The sequence below is a fragment of the Falco rusticolus genome, chromosome 1 (assembly GCF_015220075.1).
Source record: "Falco rusticolus isolate bFalRus1 chromosome 1, bFalRus1.pri, whole genome shotgun sequence".
Classification (NCBI taxonomy): domain Eukaryota; kingdom Metazoa; phylum Chordata; class Aves; order Falconiformes; family Falconidae; genus Falco; species Falco rusticolus.
In genome coordinates this window covers 27,182,428-27,203,102 of record NC_051187.1, presented here as the reverse complement: position 1 = coordinate 27,203,102, position 20,675 = coordinate 27,182,428, and the positions used below count along the sequence as shown (strand labels likewise).

General features: G+C 52.0%; 1 protein-coding gene across 3 annotated transcripts in view; it reads right to left on the bottom strand.

The window, feature by feature from the left end:
- SGSM1 (small G protein signaling modulator 1) overlaps nucleotides 1-20,675 on the bottom strand; it is a 48,393-nt gene that overhangs the window by 14,441 nt on the left and 13,277 nt on the right. Inside the window, exons 3-17 of one of the 3 annotated variants that reach the window (XM_037375255.1) lie at nucleotides 20,396-20,471; nucleotides 11,260-11,422; nucleotides 10,281-10,433; nucleotides 9,667-9,734; nucleotides 8,974-9,119; nucleotides 8,356-8,487; nucleotides 7,645-7,769; nucleotides 5,591-5,658; nucleotides 4,995-5,158; nucleotides 4,333-4,462; nucleotides 3,008-3,187; nucleotides 1,749-1,887; nucleotides 1,298-1,362; nucleotides 761-906; nucleotides 8-136 (exon numbers count right to left, since the gene is read on the bottom strand). In XM_037375255.1, coding sequence (XP_037231152.1) covers nucleotides 8-136; nucleotides 761-906; nucleotides 1,298-1,362; nucleotides 1,749-1,887; nucleotides 3,008-3,187; nucleotides 4,333-4,462; nucleotides 4,995-5,158; nucleotides 5,591-5,658; nucleotides 7,645-7,769; nucleotides 8,356-8,487; nucleotides 8,974-9,119; nucleotides 9,667-9,734; nucleotides 10,281-10,433; nucleotides 11,260-11,422; nucleotides 20,396-20,471 — 1,884 coding nt within the window. The remainder of the gene's footprint in view (nucleotides 1-7; nucleotides 137-760; nucleotides 907-1,297; nucleotides 1,363-1,748; nucleotides 1,888-3,007; nucleotides 3,188-4,332; nucleotides 4,463-4,994; nucleotides 5,159-5,590; nucleotides 5,659-7,644; nucleotides 7,770-8,355; nucleotides 8,488-8,973; nucleotides 9,120-9,666; nucleotides 9,735-10,280; nucleotides 10,434-11,259; nucleotides 11,423-20,395; nucleotides 20,472-20,675) is intronic. The other 2 variants (XM_037375253.1, XM_037375254.1) reach the window with 2 other exon arrangements.

The window sequence follows — 20,675 nt, the reverse complement described above, 5'->3', positions numbered from 1 at the left end:
TACCAACCTCTTTCCTTTCTGCCTCAGTCATCCCAAACTGATAATGGCCCAAAAGGAAGGGCCAGACAGCCTTCCTGATCTCATGCTGGATCCCGCCATAGTAGATCAGCCGCAGCAGCTCCTGGTCCTCATAACTCTGTGGGAAGAGCTTCGAGTCAGCGCACAGATGCAGCCAGGATCATAGCCCATAAGCTGGCAGAAGGAAGGGCAACCCCAGCCCGGCTATGCCTCCTTTTAGCGTCCAGACACTGACCTCCTGCAAACTCGCTGCCCATTCATTGCAGATGATCTCTCAGATCTCTGCTTGGCCTGAAGTAGAGCCAGAGGCCCCTGCAGGTGGACATTTGGGGAAACACGGGCTCACCACAGCCAGAAAGTGGCCTACTAAAATCACTCAGGCTCACTGCTGCGCCTCAGAGCCCTGGCAGCATGTCAGGACTGCGGCACTGGTCGCAGCTCTCCAGCTGTCCTGCCGTAACAGCATGCTGGGACCCTGCTCAAGACCACGGCACTCAAGATGCTGCCACAGGCAGGCTCTGAATAGAAGCACATTACGGAGAGCAGCCATCAATCCCTGGCTTCCACATGTCGAAGATTAGGAGCCCTGGGGTCTGTGCAGCCTGGGGCAGGCTGTCTGACTTCTCTTCTTGGGGAACTTCACAACGTGCTTTATCTTACCATGCTACAACTGCTTAAGTGACACTGCCCTGGACATCCCAAGCCCACCACAACTGGCACGTCCTGAAAGTACTGGCCCTACCGTGCTGTCCTGCAGGTATCTCTGCCATATGTCCACAGTCAGTCCTGAGCTGGCATTGCAGGGCACGTCAGGAGACACAATGTTGTGGTTAACCAGCGCAGATAAGTGGGTTCGCACCGTGGAGAGGTGTCTGCAATAGGCCAGCCCTGCATCAAGCAGAAGCAAACATTCAGCTGCAGAACTCTGAGCCACAGGGATGAAGCGCAGGAGAAAGTTCTGTGAATCTGGTCCCTGAAGGAGACCCTCTAAAGCCACATCCAGCCTAAGCGGCAAAACGGGGAGTCTCCCGGGACAGGTCAGTATCTCATTGCCTTGTACCACAGCACTGCTGCTCACTGGGCTGAAGTCCAAAGATCAGAGTTCAGATGTTTGCTCCCAATCCTGAGCACGTGTACATAGGGCCTTGCATACAACAGACTGGTCCCAGTACCCCTGGCCACTGCCCTGCTGCCTCAGCACACTCCTAGCCCAAAGCCCAGGACCTTATCCCTTGCCCATCACACATCTCAAGGCATCATGGATGTGACAAGTACTCACAGCCGTAGAAGGCCCGGGAGAGGATTTGGTACTTCATATTGTCACACAGGAGCTTCAACGGAGCTCTGCCAATAAAAACATACCCGGTGCGAGGAGAGGAAACGCTCCCATGCATTCCCTCAGCCCCTGCTTTGATCTGACTGTTCCAGCTTTGCTTTCAGAGGTGCACTACCAGCCCTCTGCTCAGCTCGAGAGCAGCAATTCTTGCTGCCAGGACACAGCCACAGAGCAGCTCAGATGTCCCAGATAAGGGGACAAACTTCACTTCGGCCTGGACACACCCCACTAGCCCCTGCAAATGGTCCCTGGACAACCCAGCTGAGTGTGAAGCTGAAGACACCACTGGCACCCATAATTGCTCTCGTTCAGCCATCCAGCTGGGCTTTCACCTGTAAGCCTTGTTCTATTTTACCTGTATTTCTCAAAGAAAGCAGCAGCACAGCCATCGTACCTTTCATGGCTGCAGCCGTTGGATGGCCCACCATCAGAGGAGCCGCTCTGAGAGCAGGAGGAGCAGGAGGACTTGCGGGTGCTGGGTTGCCACATGGGAGGCAGGCCAGCACCCGGTGTGTCCATCAGATCCTGGGGCACTGTAGGAGGACAGAGAGAGGAGCATCAGCCACTGTCTGGCACTGCCCCTGGGGTCAGGTGAGCCACAGGAGGTCAAGAGAGAATTGAGTTTGATTAGCAAATACAGCATCCCACGCTCTTCCCAAGGAGACTTCAGAAACCAGGTAGGGCCCACACCAGATAATCACAGCACCAGCACTGGTGAGATCCAGAGAAAGGAAAGGAAAGGAAACAAAGAGCATTGATGAGAGTGAGCGCGAGAGAACCATCTGCTAATTAACGACAGCACCTTCAGCAAGCTAATTTTAAACTGCTGAGTGTCGACCAAGGCAGAAAAAACCCATCCAACTTGAGTGAAGGGCCTGCAACAGAGTGCCACACAGATGAGAAAAAACATGACTGAAATCAACTGTTGTCCCAGGAAGAGTGGATCACTGGAAGGGAAAAGCCCCCACCTCTCAAACATTAGGATCCCATCCAAGATTCAGGGAAAGGGAGCATCCAAATCAAAGGACAGGAGAGAAAGACTTTGATGAAGAGGTTGAAAGGGACAGCAGGAACAAGTAGCTTTTCATGTTGTCACTTGCTAAATCCCTGCTTAAACTCAGAAGTGCTATTGCAACGGCCTTGGATCCTGCGCTGGTGCCACCCTGCAAACTGGCCAGGCACAGAGCCCATGCAGGAGGCACGTGCAGCCCCGAGAGCTGAGATGCCCCGTGCTGAGCAGCTTGGCTACTCTCTCTGGGCCTGGAACAGCCCCTGCCCCTCAGTCTTGGGCCTCCCTAGGAAAAGGCCATCATGACAAAGGTAAACTGGGATGCAAAAAAGATTAATAAAGAATAATCCTACTTATTCCTCCTTGGAAATTAAATTGTGGTAGAAATTCCATCTTCCAGCTGGGAGAGGGCTTTCTCATTCACCCTTGGTCTCACTGACTCTCCCTGCTTGTGATATTGAATAACTGATATTGGCAAGAAAAAAGTTGAAATATTCCTATTAAAGCCTCTTCGCTTTCCCTCATACTGAGCAGGTGCTGATGGGTCAGTTACAGTCAGCAGCGACCGGGGATGCCTGTGCAGGAATTGTTAAGTGACAACACAGGCAAGCAGTAGTACCAGACAGATACGACAGCCGCATTACACTGATGCTGAGCAGCCCCCAGAACAGCAAGGGGAGGTTGGGATGTGATGAGGAGACTCGGAAACCATTTAGGGATCACCGCCATCTTGCTTGCAGCTGGAGTCCTTGCAATCTTCCCTCTCACGGCAGTGATGGAGATGACAGATGCAAGGAATGGATGAAAATTACCATTAATGGTAACTAGAGACACAGAGAGAGGACAAGGACACAAATGAAAAGGGTGAAAGGAAGAATCTGTAGAGAAGAATGAACTAATGCAGTTCCACCTTCCTCTGGGAAGGTCCACAGGAACCCCACAGGCTTTGATGATGCCAGCTGAGGAGACTGCAGCAATTAATTTCACTGAAAATTTGGCCCCCAGCATGGAATTTTAAGGGGGAGATCAAAAGAAAGCTACAGAAAGAAGCATTTCTATCTGCTATTTTAGCCTCAATCAGATTTTTGTCTGACTCACTGAATTGTGTTAATCAGCTAAAGGCAGGGAGAACTAAGTATAATCTTTATTGATGTTATGGAGGAGTCATAGGAGATGTGATTGACCCCCTCTAGCCTCAAAAATACAGGAACAAGTTTTTAATCAAATTTAATAGCTTTTTCAAAAAAACACTCCACAAGTCTTCTATTATACTTTTGGTTTTACCCCTTCTAAAGTAATCTATGATGTTCCCAGAGGTCAAAAAATTGTTCTTGGTATCCCACAGAAGATCTTGAGGACAAATTTACAGTTGTTTCAGCCAAGCACATTGTTCAGATCATTTACAACTGGACACTAAGAAAGATTTCTGGTTTGGTGAATCCAGTGGCATCCACTCTCTTGCCCTGTGAGCTAGGGAGCGGAGACACAGGGGTCAAGCTTGGCAGTACACAGAGAAGGGTGCTGTAACATCTCCTTTGCACTGCAGAAGCAACGCGGAGGAATGTAGCTGGATTTAATGCAGCACTTGTTGAGGTGGTCTAGTGATAGAAAGAGAAGAATCAGTCCTGGAGGCTTGTGATGGTGAAAAGTGACCCCCAAAGAACATGACCAAAGTGAACCTTACTACTGAAATTATGTGTAAGAATTTTTTTTCCAACCATTAAGACAGTCACAGCCTTTGTGCAGCTGCAGAAACGAAGGACACAGTAGCAAGTGAAAGGTTAAAACAAAAAAATCAAACCGTAACTCATACGTGACATTGAATAAAAGGCAGTACTGTTACCAGCAAAGCCTATTTCTCTGGAACCACTTTCTGGTATGATGTGCCATGTGTCTGCCGGTGCTGCATTCCCAGCTGCTCATACACCTCATGAAAACCCGCCTGAAACAACTCTGCCAATGCACTCACCGAATTCAGACTGTGTCCCTGGGTAGATTATTCTGAAAACGTAATCTGTGGCTTCATCATCTTCCTTGTCAGATGCAGACTCAGAGGAGCCCTGGGGACTTCGCTTCCTCAGCTTGGGAAACACTTTCCCCTAGATGAACAAAACCTGCCCTTCACAAGCCGCCCCACGCTCGGCCACGCAGGCCAGCGGGCTTGCTGCCTCGCTTGCCGAACTTCTGCCCAACAAGAGCATGTGTTTTTTCAGCCTGGATGATGTTTGTGTGTTCTCTGTGCTGGAGCAGCTTTTGGATTAAGCTTTCAATTACACAGAGAATACAGAACGCTGTTAGCACACAGGGTGTGTATAACCCACGCAGCATGGCCAGGTCCATGAGAACCAAACCTGTCATGCCTCATGGCCAGCGCTCCCATACCACCTCCCTCACGATTTGCCCAGAAGGGTCTGTGTAGCTGGTCAAGACCATGACCTTTAAACCAAACTGCCATATTTCAAGTCCACCTTCCTTCTTAGTTTTGGGAGAATTGTTTAAAATGCAGCAGCTACTAACATTGGGCAGAGGGTCTTCCCCATCAGCTCTGCTCTGTGACACTCCACAGGGGCACACCAGCAAGAGCCCACAGGGCTGTGGGCTCAGGAACAAGCCCAGTTTCAGGGCACCTACCTTTCCCCGCTGTGACCAGAGGGGTGGATCCAGCTGCCCATGGGGCAGGAGGCCATTCTCCAGGCAGGACAGGAACTGCAGTAAGTGCCCTCCTCTGGGGAACCGCAGCGGGGGCCTCTGAATCCCATCCTGGCTCACCAAGACAACCGTCCCACCGCTGTCTACTATTAGCAACAGTGACAGCAGAAAGAAGACAGACATGAATGAGGGAAACATGAGCATCAAAAACGCAGAGGGCAGGCAAGAAAGCTCAGGGAATTGTATTTCTGGTATGGAAAAGAAATATTTTCTCCCTCATTTGGATTCTTCTGTAAATCCATTACAAGTCTGGGGCCCTGGAGGCAGCTTGCCTGGGAGACCACAGCCTTGAAAACCGCCAAGCATTGCTCTGCAAGGAGCACTCCCCAGCCAAGCACCACAGCCAAGAGCTGGTTTAAAGGTTTTCCTAGAAGCGCTTACATAGTAGTGACCACCCAGAGCTCTGGACATCTGCCCTGGAGCTGAATCAAAACATCCCCATATGCACACTCCCCAAAGCTAAGGAAGCAAGTGTCAGGGAGGCAACACCCTCCAGCTGCCCCCCACTCTGGCCTTACCTTGCTGGTGACAGTGCAAATAGACTATCTCCTCCAGGTGAATAGTCATGGCATAATCCCAGTACACGCTGGAACAGAGAGAGAGGAAGTTGTGAGCGTCAGAGATGCAAAAGGCTCTGCTTTTGTTCACATCTGCTCCAGATCCTGCCTCCAGCTATCCTGGCACCAGGGGAAGCTACAGAAAGGATGAGGTCCCAGCAGCAGTGTGACTGGCATGAAGTCAGCCTGAGTAAATGACAACATCCCTCCAGAACCAGCAACTGCCCCTGCCATCACAGCTCAATCGATGCAAGTCCAGTCCCACCTTGCCCTGGGCCCATTCCTCTGCCCTCACACTGTTCCCAGACACAGACAGCGTGCCCACAGATCCTGGCAATGGCAGGGAGGGATGTGGAGCCCTGCAGAGCTGAGCACTCTCCTCTGGGCACCCCAGAAAGGGCTCCCTGCCCCGATGTAGACCTGGGAGAACCCCGCGAACCTGGCAGGAGCAGCCCTGGAGCCCCAAGGGAATACGCAGTGCAGCCCGAGCCTGGGCTGCTGCTGGGCTGAGCTCCTGTCCCCAGCAGATGGGGAAACAAACCCTTGCAGTTTGTGGGTTCTTTTCAAAGATGAAAATAGATTTGGTCTGCGTTGCTTCTGTTCGAGAACTGCACTGCCTCAGCACAAGCACCTCGAGGTGCTGAGCAAATCTAGAAAATGCTAGAGAGCTGCTGTTCATCAGGCAGGGCAGAGGGCCAGAGAGACGACAGGAGGAAGCCAGGGAAGAGGATGTCTCCAGGAGACATGTGGCCTCACGCACGGTTTCGTTTCTGCAGAGAGCCTAACAAAAGCACTGCTCTCTGAGGGTTATCAGCATTTAATAACATCCCACTTTGTAACAAAGCAAATTTCCAGAGTCTGAGCAGCATTTTGTGCCACTTCACAAAAACAGCACTTAAAAATAAAGGCATTATAAAATGGTTCATGAAGGCAGATAAGGATGGGAAGGGGCGCGTAAGTCACTCCTTGCAGATTCATACTGACTTTGTCATCTGACTCCTCTCTTCCTTGGTCACACCTTGACACTGGGAAGCTTTAGAGCTTAGGCTGATGCCCAAGTCAAGAACTCAGAAAAGTAGCGTAGATATTAAAATAGCATTTTAGGGGGAGGGTACCAGGCATAACTGAATGGCTCAGGGGACACGAAGAAAGGGGAGATGAGAAGAACACAGGTAAACAAAAGCCCCAAAACTACAATTGAGAATAAATAAAACTGAGGACAGCTTTTGCTGAAGATCTTTACCCTAGGTCAAAGGATCAGTGTCCTAAACGCCCCAGCTTTCCTGGAGCATTTGCTGGCGTAAAGGGATTTTGTTTGCTTTGTTTCGTTTCTCCGGCAAATCAGGACCTGGCATGATTCTGTAGTTTGCTAAAAGGAATGCAGCTATCAAAAGAAATCCAGCAGTCCATAAGGCAATCCCAGGCAAAAGGGTATGGTGATACACACTGCCAAGCAAATTAAGCAGATTTCAGGCCTCCTGGACGAACAAGCTCCAGGGACTTCGTTAAATCCAAGGGACTCCTGAATACCTGTATGTAGGATCAGCAGCAGACTGGACCAAAACAGCACCACAGAATGGCAAGCACTCTGTTACCGAGGTATGATCCGGGAACTGCTCATGCTCCCTCTCTCTGCAGGTACTCTTCCTCTGTTAATAAGCTCCTCAATTCTCCAGATTAAAGTAACGATGATAAACCTGAAAGCACTGTGTAGTATATAGAGAGGGCATTCTCCTGAGAAAACCCTGAGAGCAATAAATTGAGCCACTTTGCATCTTTCAGAACAAGCACCCCCACAGTTCCCCTGCTGAACACTTCCCAGCAGAGATGGGCAACAGCAATGCATCTCACACTATCTCCTGCAGCCCACCTCTCCCACCACTTCAGGCCTCCTTCCCTGTCCCTTCCCCCGTTACAGACGCAAGGATGACTGTTGCTCTGCAGTAAGTGGGAAAACTCACCGATGGCCTTGGACACCAGATCCAAACTCTGAACCTGGGGAACATTTGCCTCACCTCTTCTCATAGTCCAGATCCCCCACAGAGCCGTTCATCAGCTGGTTGGGCGTCCACTTCAGTGCCATGATGTCGGCAGTCTGGTGAAGGGACAGGTATCCGGGGATTGCCTCCATGTCATCTCGCTTGATAAGAGAAACGCAGGGAGAAAGTGAGCTGGGGAGAGTAGGCAAGAAGACACCAGAAGCATGAAGTACCACCTCAGGCTACCCGAGGCTGAGCCATGCCCCCAAAGCACAGTACTGGACCATAACACAGCCCTGCCTGCTACCCCTGAGCCCACCACCCACCAACAGTGAGAAACCCTCAGGGGCCCTGCAAAACCTCCCAGCGGAGACAAGAGGACACTTCACCAGCTTGGAAGAGGGCCGAGAGCAGCTGTCCAGCTGAGGCAAACTTAACAACTCCACCTAAGCAGTTTGCACTTCATTATTTGACTGTAACAAGCAAGAAGGCAAAGGAAGATGTGTTTTGTGGCCTCTGGTTAAGAGTGGGCAGGGAGAGCAGCCTGTTTCTACTCAGAAGCTGAGCTCTTCCATTCCACTGGGAGGATCTGTATCACCAACACCTCAACGACCAAAGTCCAGTCACTGCCTTCCCAGATTAAAAATGAGCCTGTGCTTTTCTTCATCAAAGGGAAATATGGTATAGATTTACCTGGTGGGGAGCAGAGCAGTATTTTAAAGCCCAGGTACCCCAGTAGGTACTTACTGGCTGCACCAGGACGTTGTTCTTGCCATAGAGGAGCGTGGCTCGGGAGTTCTGGTGCAGCGATTCCACGTAGTCCCTGGCAGACAGTGATGGCCGGTCATCCATACTGCCACTCGAATGCCTTTTCTGAATCTGGAAGAGATCCACCTACAAATATGAGGTGAGCACAGACAGCTCTTGCTTTCAAAAAGCTTCTCTTGGAAGCTCATTCCCTCCTCCACTTAAAAGAGTCACTACTAGAAATCTTTCCCTCTGTGTCCTCTAAGAGGATTCCTGGCTCAGGCCAAGCTCGATTCTGCACTTAGAGAAGCCCCAGGAGTGTGCTTTGTTTGCAATAAACAAAGCAGACTTCTGCTGCCTTGGCTTTTCATCCATACATGTTGCTCTCAAAGGGCAGAGACCACATGACGCAGTGCCATGTTAGTCCAGCATGCCTGCAGTCCCCACAGCCTAAGTTCCCAGCACTCCTGGCTGAAGACTTCAAGTAACTACACTCTTCTGCTTTCCCTCATCAGAGGGTTTTCACAGCCCTTTTCAAACAAACGGAGCCTCCAAGCAAGCACTGCCTGTGTGCTGCAGGAGGAGCACTGCAGGGCTGCCCCCCCCCCCCCGACTCACACAGAGCGCCGGGCGCTTGGTGGGTGAGTCCTGGCGACAGTGCGAGCTGTGGATCCGGTGCCTCTGAACCAGCTCGTCAGCAGAGGGATCTGTCCAGAAGTGGTCAGCGGTCTTCATCTTTGTGTACTCCAGCGCACAGGGCCCCACTGTGCCGAGAAGAAAGTCACAAACATAAGGAGGTCATCGCTGTTGTTCCGATGACTCTGGTCACCTCTCAGATCTGCAGAGCTCCGTATCTCAGAGCAGGGATGGCAGGACAGCAGGCAGCAGGCACCAGGCTCAGCACCCACTGCTGCACTGTATAACAGCAGCGAAGAATCCAGAGGGGTCAGCCAGCCCTGGCAGTGAGCAGATAACCCACTGCCTGACCGGCCACATGCATGCAGAGCCCTGCGTTGCAGCACCACACTGCTTCCCAGAGCCTGGCCTGGTTTATGCCCGTCAGTATTAATGAAGCCTGTGCAAGAAAAGGAAATCTCCAAGCTCAGCCATGAAACTCTCCATCTCTGTGCATTGCTCAGCAGCAGCACATCATGTGATCTTTTTAAGTGCTACCTGTCCAGGGCTATGAAGTTTTCTGAAGTTCTTACTGGAAAATAACTGCATTTATCATCCCAGATCACAGACCTGGGAACACAGGTTTGCAAAGCAAGCTATCAAATATCAAAGTAGGGTATAAGAGGACAGTGTTACCCAATAAAGATGCAAGAATTGGCCCATCCACAGGATCCATCAGGAGAGCTTCTTTCTCATAGTACTTACTAGAAGAAATGAAAGACAGCAGAATGCTGTAGCATGTCAACCCCCTGGGACAGTGGTTTTAAATCACTGTAATGCCCTGCTCTTTCTGTATCACTTCTTGATGGTAAGAAGGCAAAAAGCCCTTAACAGGCTGTTTCTGCTAGCTGTAAAATTCCTGGGGGATAGATGCCCTCCTGCAGCACATCGGAAGCATCACCATCTCCTAACAAAACATCCCCAGGACAGGACACCTCAGCATGCAGTTTCCAGAAGACGAGGGCAATGCAGTCCCTGACAACCCAGCAGAGCATCAACCCTGACAACCCATCAGCAGAGCAAGAGTGGCCTCTCTTTGTTTTAGGGCGTGTACAGGGGCCACCAGCAGCAGGGTATCAATCAGAGTCCCCGTGATGGGCACAGAGCAGCACAACTGGCCTGTGCCATCCAGGGCTTTCTCTGGCCCACTTGGATGCAGCTCAGCCAGCAACACCTCTAGCACCTTCAGGAGGGGTAGATGCTGGTAGCAAGTTAGGACAGGCAAAGGGTTGGCCTGTGCCAGCACTCACCTGCTGTTTTCTACCAAGTAATGCACGATTTTATCCAAGACCTTTTCAAAGAGGGCTGTGCGGATCCAGAGGTGCTTGATGGCTTGAGGAGACAGGTTGGGCAGCTTCGGCATCTTGCGCGCATTCTCTGGGATGCTCTGGACTTGATTTCGTCTTTTAGAAGTACAAGGCAAAAATAACATCATCACTGGCTCATTGCTGAGCACCGCAGGAGCCCAGGGCACTCACAGCACTTCGTGGGGCACGAGGCCAGGGTTTCAGTGGTGGTGGCTGTGGTGGCTGGGGGATGCACAGGGAAGTACACGGGGACAGGGCTCTGGAGACTGCTCCCTTCATCTGTTCCACCCCCTGCTCCAGAAGGCGCACATCTGCATTTCAAAACTGACTTCTCCAAATCAGTTTCCCACTGTAAAGGCACCCTAGAACAACCCTCTGCCTCAGCAGAGTCCTCCAGCCCACACACCTTTTCCACTGGTGCCTGAGGACAGCAGTTCACAAGCAACGCAGCTTATCTTAGGACAGCATAAAGATTCCTGCCCCCAGGTAGCTGCTCGATCCATTGCCCTGGTTCCTGCCCAAGGATGAGTAAGCCACTCAGACAGAACTTGAATTACTGCAGGTTCAAGCCCTGCACACTGAGGCAGACCAAATTTGGTTCCAGTTGGCTTAGTGCCCTGGCTCATAAACTGTGACAGCTTGGGAGCAACCACGCTTGGCTGTCCCTGAAGCATGAGACAAGGGGCAGAGGAAGTAAGAACTTGTCTAACCTAGCTTAAACTGCAACCCACGGTCTCCTATAAAAGCAACCAGTTGGTCAACACACCAAAAGCCCGGGACAGGACCCTGCTCCACTGGAAGAGCAATTAATCCCCCCTGTAGAAGCTCAAGCTGGACATCGCGATCCACAGCCAAACTCGAACTACACACCCACACCAAAACACAAGTGACCTGCGGGATAACAGCAATGCTAGTGCCTTACGCATTCTCAATGAGCTGCTCCAGGTCTTGCACTTTCTTGCAAAGCTCCTCTGCCAGAGGAAAGCTCTTTCCCACCTTCATAAACAGAGCTGCTATCTTGTTGCTGCGCAGGAATCCTGCTGCCCTCCGCTTCAAGCCGTATAAGACACAGGCTTCCACCGCAGCTGCAACAGAGCAAAGTTGTTACTGAAGCGGCAGGAGAACTCGGAGCTCACGTCACAACAGCCGGTCTCCTGCTGGATCCATGACCTTACTCCACAGGAGAAATGTCTCTCAAGAGGAAACCAGCGCCATGTTCTACTTCCATCTAAGCAGACAAGAGATCAGGGAACTTAGATGTCTTTTGACCCAAAACAGCAGACAGCGATACAGCTTTGCTGCCCGCACAGTCATCAGATCTGCTGACTATATAGAGGTACAATTTTAGTTTCCCAAAACAGAAGAAAGACTGAGGTTGGTGAAGCTTATTAGAAGTTCAGCTCATCTGAACCAAATGACTAGCTCGATGGAAGTAAACATGAACCATGGGTGTGCCAAGACGCAAGTACTGCAAAAGAGAGTCAACTTGTGCCTGCTAAAGTAGATCCACAGTCTCCCCAAAATCACCTGAGAGGGACTAGTCAGGCAGACTAACTTGTCTTGCACTCGCTTAGCTGACCAACCGGCAGCCTAAAGAGACCTTACTAGACTGGCAGTGAAATGGGAACATGCAGCTTTCGAACCGCAGAGGTGGTACCTCTGTGCCACCAACAGTGAGCGGTCTGCACTGATGTGCCAAGCTCGCAGCCTGGATTAGGATTTCTCGGGGCACTTTGCTCATTCATAAAAACAGAGCGGGAGAAAGGACTGGGCCCACTGTGCTTGCAGTCCTTTGTTCTGAAAATGCCAGGATACAGCTCTGCTACACGATATCCTGAATGCAAGTAAATTGATGCTAATGCTGGAAACTCTCAGCATGCACAGAGGTTGCATCCTGCTTCCAGGTCTGTGCCGGCATGATGGCTGTTTTCAGAGAGGTGATTTTCCCAGCACAGTAGCAACCGGTTCATGGCGTGACACTAATCACATGGATCAGGAGCTGCCAAGAGCCCACTCATACAGAGTCACTCAGGTTAAGCTTGTGGGAGTTTATCTGTGGTTTAACAGCACGAAGCTAAGTGTGGCTGTACACCGCACAGTGATGCTGTGGTCCCCTGGCTAAACAGGTTTGAAACCATTTCAGGTGACCAGACCATCTACGGGGCCAGCAGCCACCACAGCCAAGCCTGGGACAGAGAGCAGGCTTTTGCAGGGCACTGCCATCAGTTCAGGACTTGGGGTCCCTCCGCAAGCTCAGCGCACGAGTCACTCTCTCTCCAGCATGCTCATCAGTCCGGCCACCATCACTAATCATTGGGCTAGATGGAAGGATGGGAGGTAAAACTTCTCAGATTGTATTTTAGGGCAGAGAACATCCCCACCTGGCCTGAGGAAAATGTCTTCATCAGACATGCAACAGCTAACACGCAAGCACGTCGCCTCTTCTCCACGTAGGATAATTGCTTTGCTAGGCAGACAAACAGGCTGACATTCATTCTCCTCACAGGTTTCTTGCAGATTGCAGAGAAACCAAACAACTCCCTGAAGTTTTCCCTTTGGCCCAGTCTGAGTGATGGGTGCAGCTGGAACAGATTTCACCTCCTGGCCCCCTGTGCTGGGATGGTCCAAGCGAGAAGGAGAAAGCTTGGGAGCAAGAGACAGGCACACTGAGGACTTCTAAAGCAGCAGATGAAATGGGGCAATTTTTTCACAAAAAAAAAATATCTGTGTTCACGCAACCTTTTCCTGAAAAACCTAAAGGCAATAGAGAACCTGGCAATAAACCACAGGCAATGCCAGCAGCTCAGTCTGGCTTCAGAGACCCTTCCAGCCTGGTGGTGACTCAGTTGGCTCCTTGCAGCTGGTATTTGGCAGTTAAGTCCCCATGGAAAGCTTCACCTAACTCCCTGCACTGGGCCCTGCCGAAAGGCAGCACCAGGCACTCACGGGACCAGAGCGAGTGCCCAGAACGCGCTGGCCTCCTGCCCTCTCCTGCCAGGCTCCCTGCCTGGGCACGCAGTGAGCGGGGAGCTGGCTCTGCTGGCAGCGGGAGATGGCAATGACTCCACAGAAAGATACACACACGCACAGGCTCCACCGGCAATCTGTTTGCCAGAATCCCCTGGGAGGGCTCAGGATGGATGTCTAGTGTCAAACACAGACTTATTAAACAGGCTCATCAAAGCACTGGAAAATTACACGGACCCACAGTTCTGCAAGCTATTGATCTGGGTCTGACAATGAGCTTTCTGGTGCATCAGTACCCTGCCTTCCCCAACCACCCAATGCTGCAGAGCCAGCCACGGTGAGCCTTCCCTGCGGCAGCCCAGCAGATGCTGATTTGCCTCTTGCCTGGAAAGGCATTTTTTCCTACAGCTGAACAACTCTATGGAGACATTTAAAAAGACATTTCATGCAGACCCATCAACATCAGCTCCCAGGACTGAGAGAAGCTCTCATTATCTCTGCCCTGCTTAGTGCCATGCCTGAGTTCACCGCCGAGCAGACACGGTGGGCATGCAGCATCTGAGGTGCTGTGAGACATGTCCTGTGCTAACAGCAGAAAAGCAACGCATTTGGGTGAGCCAAGTCCTGCTCACCCAATACCAGCCATTCAGAGCCACTGGATAGATAGGTAGTTTTTACACAAAGCCCTGCACAAACCCTCCTGAAGCCCAGACATGCTGCAAAGAGCAGAGCCCATGCGTGGATGGATCTTCCTACCTGTCCCAGAGGATTATCTGCAGCTGCAAAATAAGACCAGGCTGCTTCATGGCTTTGGGACCAAATGCAAGAAGACCCACCCCTCCCTCACACACACTCAAATCACCCCACCCCACATCGCTTCATTCATTTCTTCCATGCTCCAAGACTAACATAAAAGCGACAGACACAAACAACCCTATCTGCCTGAGGCTGCACCCAGCCATGCCCGTTTCAGAGTGCCCAGCCATGGAAAGCTCCGGCAGGTCTCCGCTGCTAGCCCCCCACAGTGGAGCTGGCCCCAGCCAAGTGAGGTCAGGAGCCCGTTGAAGTGGAATTGCAAGCAAAAAACCCACAGTTTTGTTTTTTGGAATGTAAGGTTATACTGACATAGAGCTGAACTAGAAACCACAGCAGCACCTTCAAAATCTGGGGAGAAGTCCCCCCTCCCCTCTCCACCAAGACCAAGCCAAGGGTGAGCTCTCTGTGGCACCACGCTGCCAACATTAGCTCTCTACTGATGGAGCTGGACTTCAGCCCCTGAAGTCTGTTGCCAGCATTGGCAGGGCACCATCACCCCCTCCTCCAATTAGTATTTTTGGGGGATTTCTCTAGTCTCAAGCAGCCATCTCCAGCTCTTCAGAGGCGACCTCAGCCTCCGCAGTGAGTGCCAGCCGGGCTGGGCTCCAGTGGTCACCCGGTGCAGCTTGGTGCCAGAGCTGCCGGACACAGCGCAAGAGCAATGCTGGATCTGTGGCATTCGCAGCTGTCAAATCAATTATGCTGCCAAGCAGCAACTTATCAGGGCCCAGTTACCTGACAGCTGCGTGTGGCGACAAGAGGCCAGCAAGGCAATGAGCCCAAAAAGCCCCTCTGTGCCTCACACCCACCCTCGTATACCAGAGAGAAAAGCCATGCAAGCAAGCCTGGGGCAGGCAGACGAGGTGTCCCTGACTCTGCTGCCCATCAAAATGCACCTCTGCCCCTGCCAGCCCCCAGGGTGCCTTACAGTACCAAGCCAGGAGACAACAGCCCACCCCAGCAAGCACAGGGCTGTGCAAAGCAGCCCAGCTGAGGGGCAGCTGCAGCTCACAGCACCACGGCGGACCAGCAGCCAGGGCTGCCTCCCTGCAGCCCTCGCACAAAGGCAACTTCTGCTGGGCACCAGATGCTCAGTGTGCCATCAGTTCCATTCTGAATTTCCAGCAGATGCGCAAGAGCGCTCATGGTCTTGCAGGAGAGCAGCACATCATGCTGCTCATGTCACGGCCAGTGCATCACACCTCCCTGCCAACCAGTGAGCAGCACGCGGGAGAACACCCGGACTGCTGAAAAGCCTCCCAGCACGCTCCAGCATGACAGAATGGGCATCAGCATCCGTCAGTGCTGTAGTCTAGACCTCTCCAAAACACAAGTCCTGCAGGCAAAATTACACACAAATGTGCAGCCTCCACAGGAAAAAACTCTCCCTGTGCCCTCCCAAGGGCTCGGAGGCTTGAGCACGCTAAGAGTGCCTTGTCCACACTAAATGCAAGGGTAACGGCAGTTTCTTTTTTAACCTTCTGAATTTTTGAGCCCAGTTCATAACTAACTTACTGTCACCACTGCAAACAGACACTGTGAAGAGATTCTCTCCATCCCCAAGGATATGATCTACAGCGTGGTACAGGGGCTTTGTGCAGCTACACCCAGGTAAGGTAGGAGTTCTGTTTCTTGGCAAAAGACTAAAGGTATTTCCAAGATCTTGAGAGCTCTCTGGCCTGGCATGATTCAAACCACTCGGGGGTTGAGCATGAAAGCAGTCTCAGCACTGATGTGGACAACAAACCCCTCAGCTCATGCAGGCCCGCAGCCCTGCCGCCGGCTCTCCATCAGCCTCCCAGGGCAGCGTAACGTGACAGATGCCAACTCGCGTTTGTCTGCTTCAAACCCTTCCCTTACAGGCAAAGCAGGGCAGCCGGGGGCAGCTGCCTTTTCCTGCCAGACCACTGGTTTCATCAGAGGGGGTTTGCGGTACACTGGCTACGCAGAGGGTGAGGAGGGCTTGACAAGGAAGGCTCTTGTGAGTGGATCTCCCCAGAGAAAAGGGCAGCTCTGTCCAGCCAGAGCCAGGCTTGCAGCACACTCCGCTTGTCAGGGAAAGAGGTTATTTATAAGCTCTATAAGCTCACCTGTCTCACAGAGAGCCACAACAGAGGAAGGTGCGCATACTATTCAAATGAGAAAGCAACAGCAGACAGACCAGAAGGCAACACCAGAAGCCAGTGAAAGTGCAGCAGCATCATTAAGAAGCCAGAAGGATCTAACGAACCCTTCGTGCCTGGATGCCTCAGGTCCATGTCACAGGAGCCTATAAATAATTGCAGGCTGTGAAGCCTCGTGCTGCACAGAAAAGCAGAGAATGAGTCACACCTTGAAGTCTGTTCTGCTCTTTCGATGCCATTTGGTCAGCAGTGTACAAAGGCACATAGGCCTGAAACCAGCACCGGCGTGTCTATTATGCAAGGGCCCAGGAGAAAAGGAAGAAGGCAGCTTCTTTGCTCTTCAGAGCAGAAAAGGAGACCTCGCAGCTCCATTCTCCTTCTTTTTTGTGCCTCTGTCTGTGGATGCTAGTCTTACTCAGCGGCAACAGTGCTGCACGAGCCTTTTTGGAGCAACTTCTTCAAAAGCTAGTTGTCATCACTTCTGTCATTTTCTTCCCGGCCTCCAAATTAGCAAGCTGCCCTTCAGCTATTTGTAAATTGAGGAGAGCTGCTCCCCCTCCACACACTGCCTGCAGCATTTGCTCAGCAGCAGACACATGGCCCCAGCCTGGCATGCTGGAAGCACAGCTGACTGTAACTTGGCAAACACCCCTGCTGAGAGCAACAGGCACAGCAAGCAGACCAGGCTCCGAGCAGGCACAGGCTGCCACCCCCTTACCTGGAAGCCAGGGCTCGTGGTTTTGGAGCAGAGCAGCGAAGAGGTTCCCTGGCAGCTTCAGTCCCAGGGCTGAGCCACAGGACAACAGGGGAGTTTCTTCCTTTGCCCTTTAAAGAAACTTGCTTGGCCAGGGACCCTGCGAGGTCCCATCCACATCCCTGTCTCAAATCCCTGGCAGTAGCAATGTTGAGCAGACACCCACAGCAGCAGAGCCTGGCTGCCCTTGCCCAGGCCCCTTCATTTGCAGGAGCAACGCTTCCCCTTGCGGCTATGCTGGGCTTTAAGCAGGGACCGCAGGGCTGGCTAGCTGTCACCTGGGGAGGACACGTGGCAGCAAACAGCAAGGCACAGAAAAAAGCAGCGGATAGCTTTCCCAGCAGCTGGCAGTGGTCTCTCCCAAGGTCCTTTCTGCCATACCATTTAGAGGGGACAGCTAGCATCCCGCCCCTAACACTGCCTCTCTTTGGAAAGCAGCTCTGTGCCCTGCAGAAAGGGATACAGTTTGTTTCTGCCATTTAAGTGCTTTGCGGAGGCAACTGCTGGCCTGGGAACCCCTGGTCTCAGGGTTCACCACTGCACAGCAGCAAGGGACAGGGAGGTGGCTGAGATGAGCACCCAGGAGCACCCAGGCACACTGCAGAGCAGAATCCCCCCCAGCAATTCTCCACAGAGCCCCAGGACTGTGATGAACAGGAAGGCCGTGGCTGTTAGGAAGGCTCAGGCCAAGGGAGCCCGCATCACCACCACTGTGCGGCAGAGCTGGGCCCAGACTCCGGTTCTGCGCTGCTGGTGCTGCAGCCAGGCATCACCCTGCCTGTTGCCATAGACACTGCCACGGCAGCCAGGGGCAGAGCCAGCACGTGGCGTATAGCACGGGCACCAGGGCTGCAAAATTGGTGAGTGGGCAGACAGGGAGCATAGCTTTCTCCAGCAGAACTACGATGATGCCTCTTCTGTCTGTCGTCTCAGTAGAAATCCGTGAAACGCAGCAGGCAGCAGGCAAGCATCACAGGCTGCTAAACGGCAGGGGAGGCAGCGCTTCCTCGGCAGCGGTGCATGGCCAGGCAGTGTGTGAGATCAGACCGAGCCAGGAGAAAGGGCAGCACCCACCTTGCCGTTGGAACCTCTACCCATGCCAGAGGCACAGGCACACATACCACGCCTCCCAAAAACCCCATGCTGCACCCTAGGACAAGCCATCCTGCCCCGGGAGTCAGCAGGCAGAGGGAACTCTAACCACTTCCATCAGGCGTCCAAGTGTAGGAACTTTGCCTTGCAAAATTCAGGGAGCATCCCAAAGAGGGCAATTCTGCCGATCTTGGTGGATGAGCTTCATCTCACACATGCAACTGGGTAAGCACAACAGGGTAAGACGCCTGACAGATTCACTAGCCCTCAGCAAGCCACTTTCAGCAAACTACCTCCACCATTTCCCCGGTGCTGCCAGTGACCAGCAGCGACAGCTTTCTCATCCACACTGCCCTGAGAGCAGCACCCGGAAGGACAACCACAGTGTCTGGCAGGAATCTGGCAGAACGGTCCATTGCAAAGCTGACTGCTACTCTGTGTAACACTGCCAAGGGAAGGGGCTATGAACAGATTCAAAAACAAAGGCACCTGGGAAAACCACCATTGTGCAAGCCTACTACCAAGCCAGAGGACAGCAAGGAACTTGCTCTTCTTCCATAGCGGTCACTGGTGTCTCCCCAAACCAGTATCCATCTCTCAGACAGTTGCTAGTGAAGAGACAGAAGCAGATGGAGGGCACCAGATGCCTTGCCAAAGCACACTCTCAAGCTCTGGGTGAGTGGGTAAACACTTGACACTGACAGGGCTGGCAGGGCATGAAAATCACAGTTCACACACCTGAATAACGCTGTTCCTTTGTTTCCTTGAAGCTCCCCATCTGGCTCCAGCTCTATCCCACCTGTATCCCCAAGGGGCTGAGAAATTTTCTTATCCATGCAGCACCTAGCACAAAGGGCCTGTTCCATGCCCAGGGCTCCTGGGCTACAACCACCTCGCTCATCCAATAGCCTGATATGTTTGCCCTGCTATGAACAGACTAATTGCTTTCTGCCTAGGTTTGAAATTCATCAAACACCCCCTAGTCCACCAGCCAGGTCTCCCCACTTTTGCAAACACTAACCCTGGCAGCACCTGGCAGACTGGACAGCTGAAGCTGCTGAAGAAACTGCTTTATCTGGGCATTAACTGTGTCCACGGCAGACACTACTCTCCACTTTGAATGGGTGACGAAAGCAGCACAAAAGGGTCAAAAGAATAGAAATAATCTCATTTCACCACCCTGATTGCAAATTCTCCCCAACAATCAGCAGTGATCTCATTAAAGGGCAAAATTATGTTTTCTTCTGTCAGAGGAGAGATGGGGAGCCAACATGCTGGACTATCAGCACCACTCCGTGGGCTGCTGCAGCCCCCAGAAACTTCTCCAGTGTAGAGCAGTTGCCAAGACAAGCCTGGGCACCGCCGCCAAGTGAGCTCGCCAGCCACACTGTGTGTTATCACACGGTGGTTGCAGTTTGGGCTGCCACAAACCGTGCTGCTCCATGGGAGCTGGTGGGCTGCCCTGAATGCTCCTCCCAGGATGCGCTGGCCTGCTGAGCCCTACAGCAGGTGGGGTGCTGAGAGCTGGCCTCAAACTCATGACTTGTTCCACCCAGAACACGGCTGCTCTCTCCTGCTCCGTATACCTTTGAGATACAAATACTCCTCTACTGCTCCACAGTCCCTGCCCAAAGTCCTCCTGCCACATACCACAGATAAAAGCCAACAGCTTTTCAGGAAGGTTTTTATAAAATGCTTTGCCAAGATTTTGATGGACACATTCTGAAACACTTCCACATTTATAAAGCTGTCACACCAGTGGAAAAAAAACAAGTGAAAAAAGAAGGTTAAGTGAAAAGCACAGCTGCGAGAAAACAAGCCCAAAAGCAGCATAGTATCAGAGCAAATCTTCCACAAATTCCATTTAGAATTCTTTAGCGGCCTCCAGCCTCTCTGCTCCTGCTCTCAGGCAGACTGAAGACTCCTTTCCATAAATTCCTGTTTCATAATAGCAAGGAAATATTTGGATTTGACAGACTTTCTGTTGAATCAGTTCTCAAGGGAATTAAAAATAACAGATTATTTTTGGTATTTCTTAAGTGACTATACACTGCCAACACCCCTACTGCTTTTAACACATCTCTATATTTTAAGCACAGAGCAAAGGCCTCAGGGACTCAGACCACTGCCAGAACAACTCATCCTCTGGCACTAACCACCTCCCCAGCCCCAGCACACACCCCACACCCCACAGTGTGTCCCCAGGAAAGCCACATACCACAGCCCCAGCGCCAGGCAGGGAAAAGCCCAACATGAAGAGGGTGTTCCTGCCCCCATTTCAAGTCAACTTCCCACCAGAGACTCACCACAGAAGGAGATGATGTGGCTGCTGTCCTCATGCACAAACTTCCTTGTCACTGCCTCCTCCATGATCTGCTTCACCTGTGGAACAGAGGCCCAGTTAGAGAAAACGCTGCATTTCAGCCACAGAGCAGAATGGGGAGACCTGCAGAGGAGTGGGCGAGATGCTCTGCTCACTTTGTGTCTGTAAGGACACTCCTCTGCTCTCTGAGTTTTCTAATTGCTGCTAATAGCACATGAGGTCTCACAGAGAATCAATGCACCTCTGGCTGCTGAGCACCACTG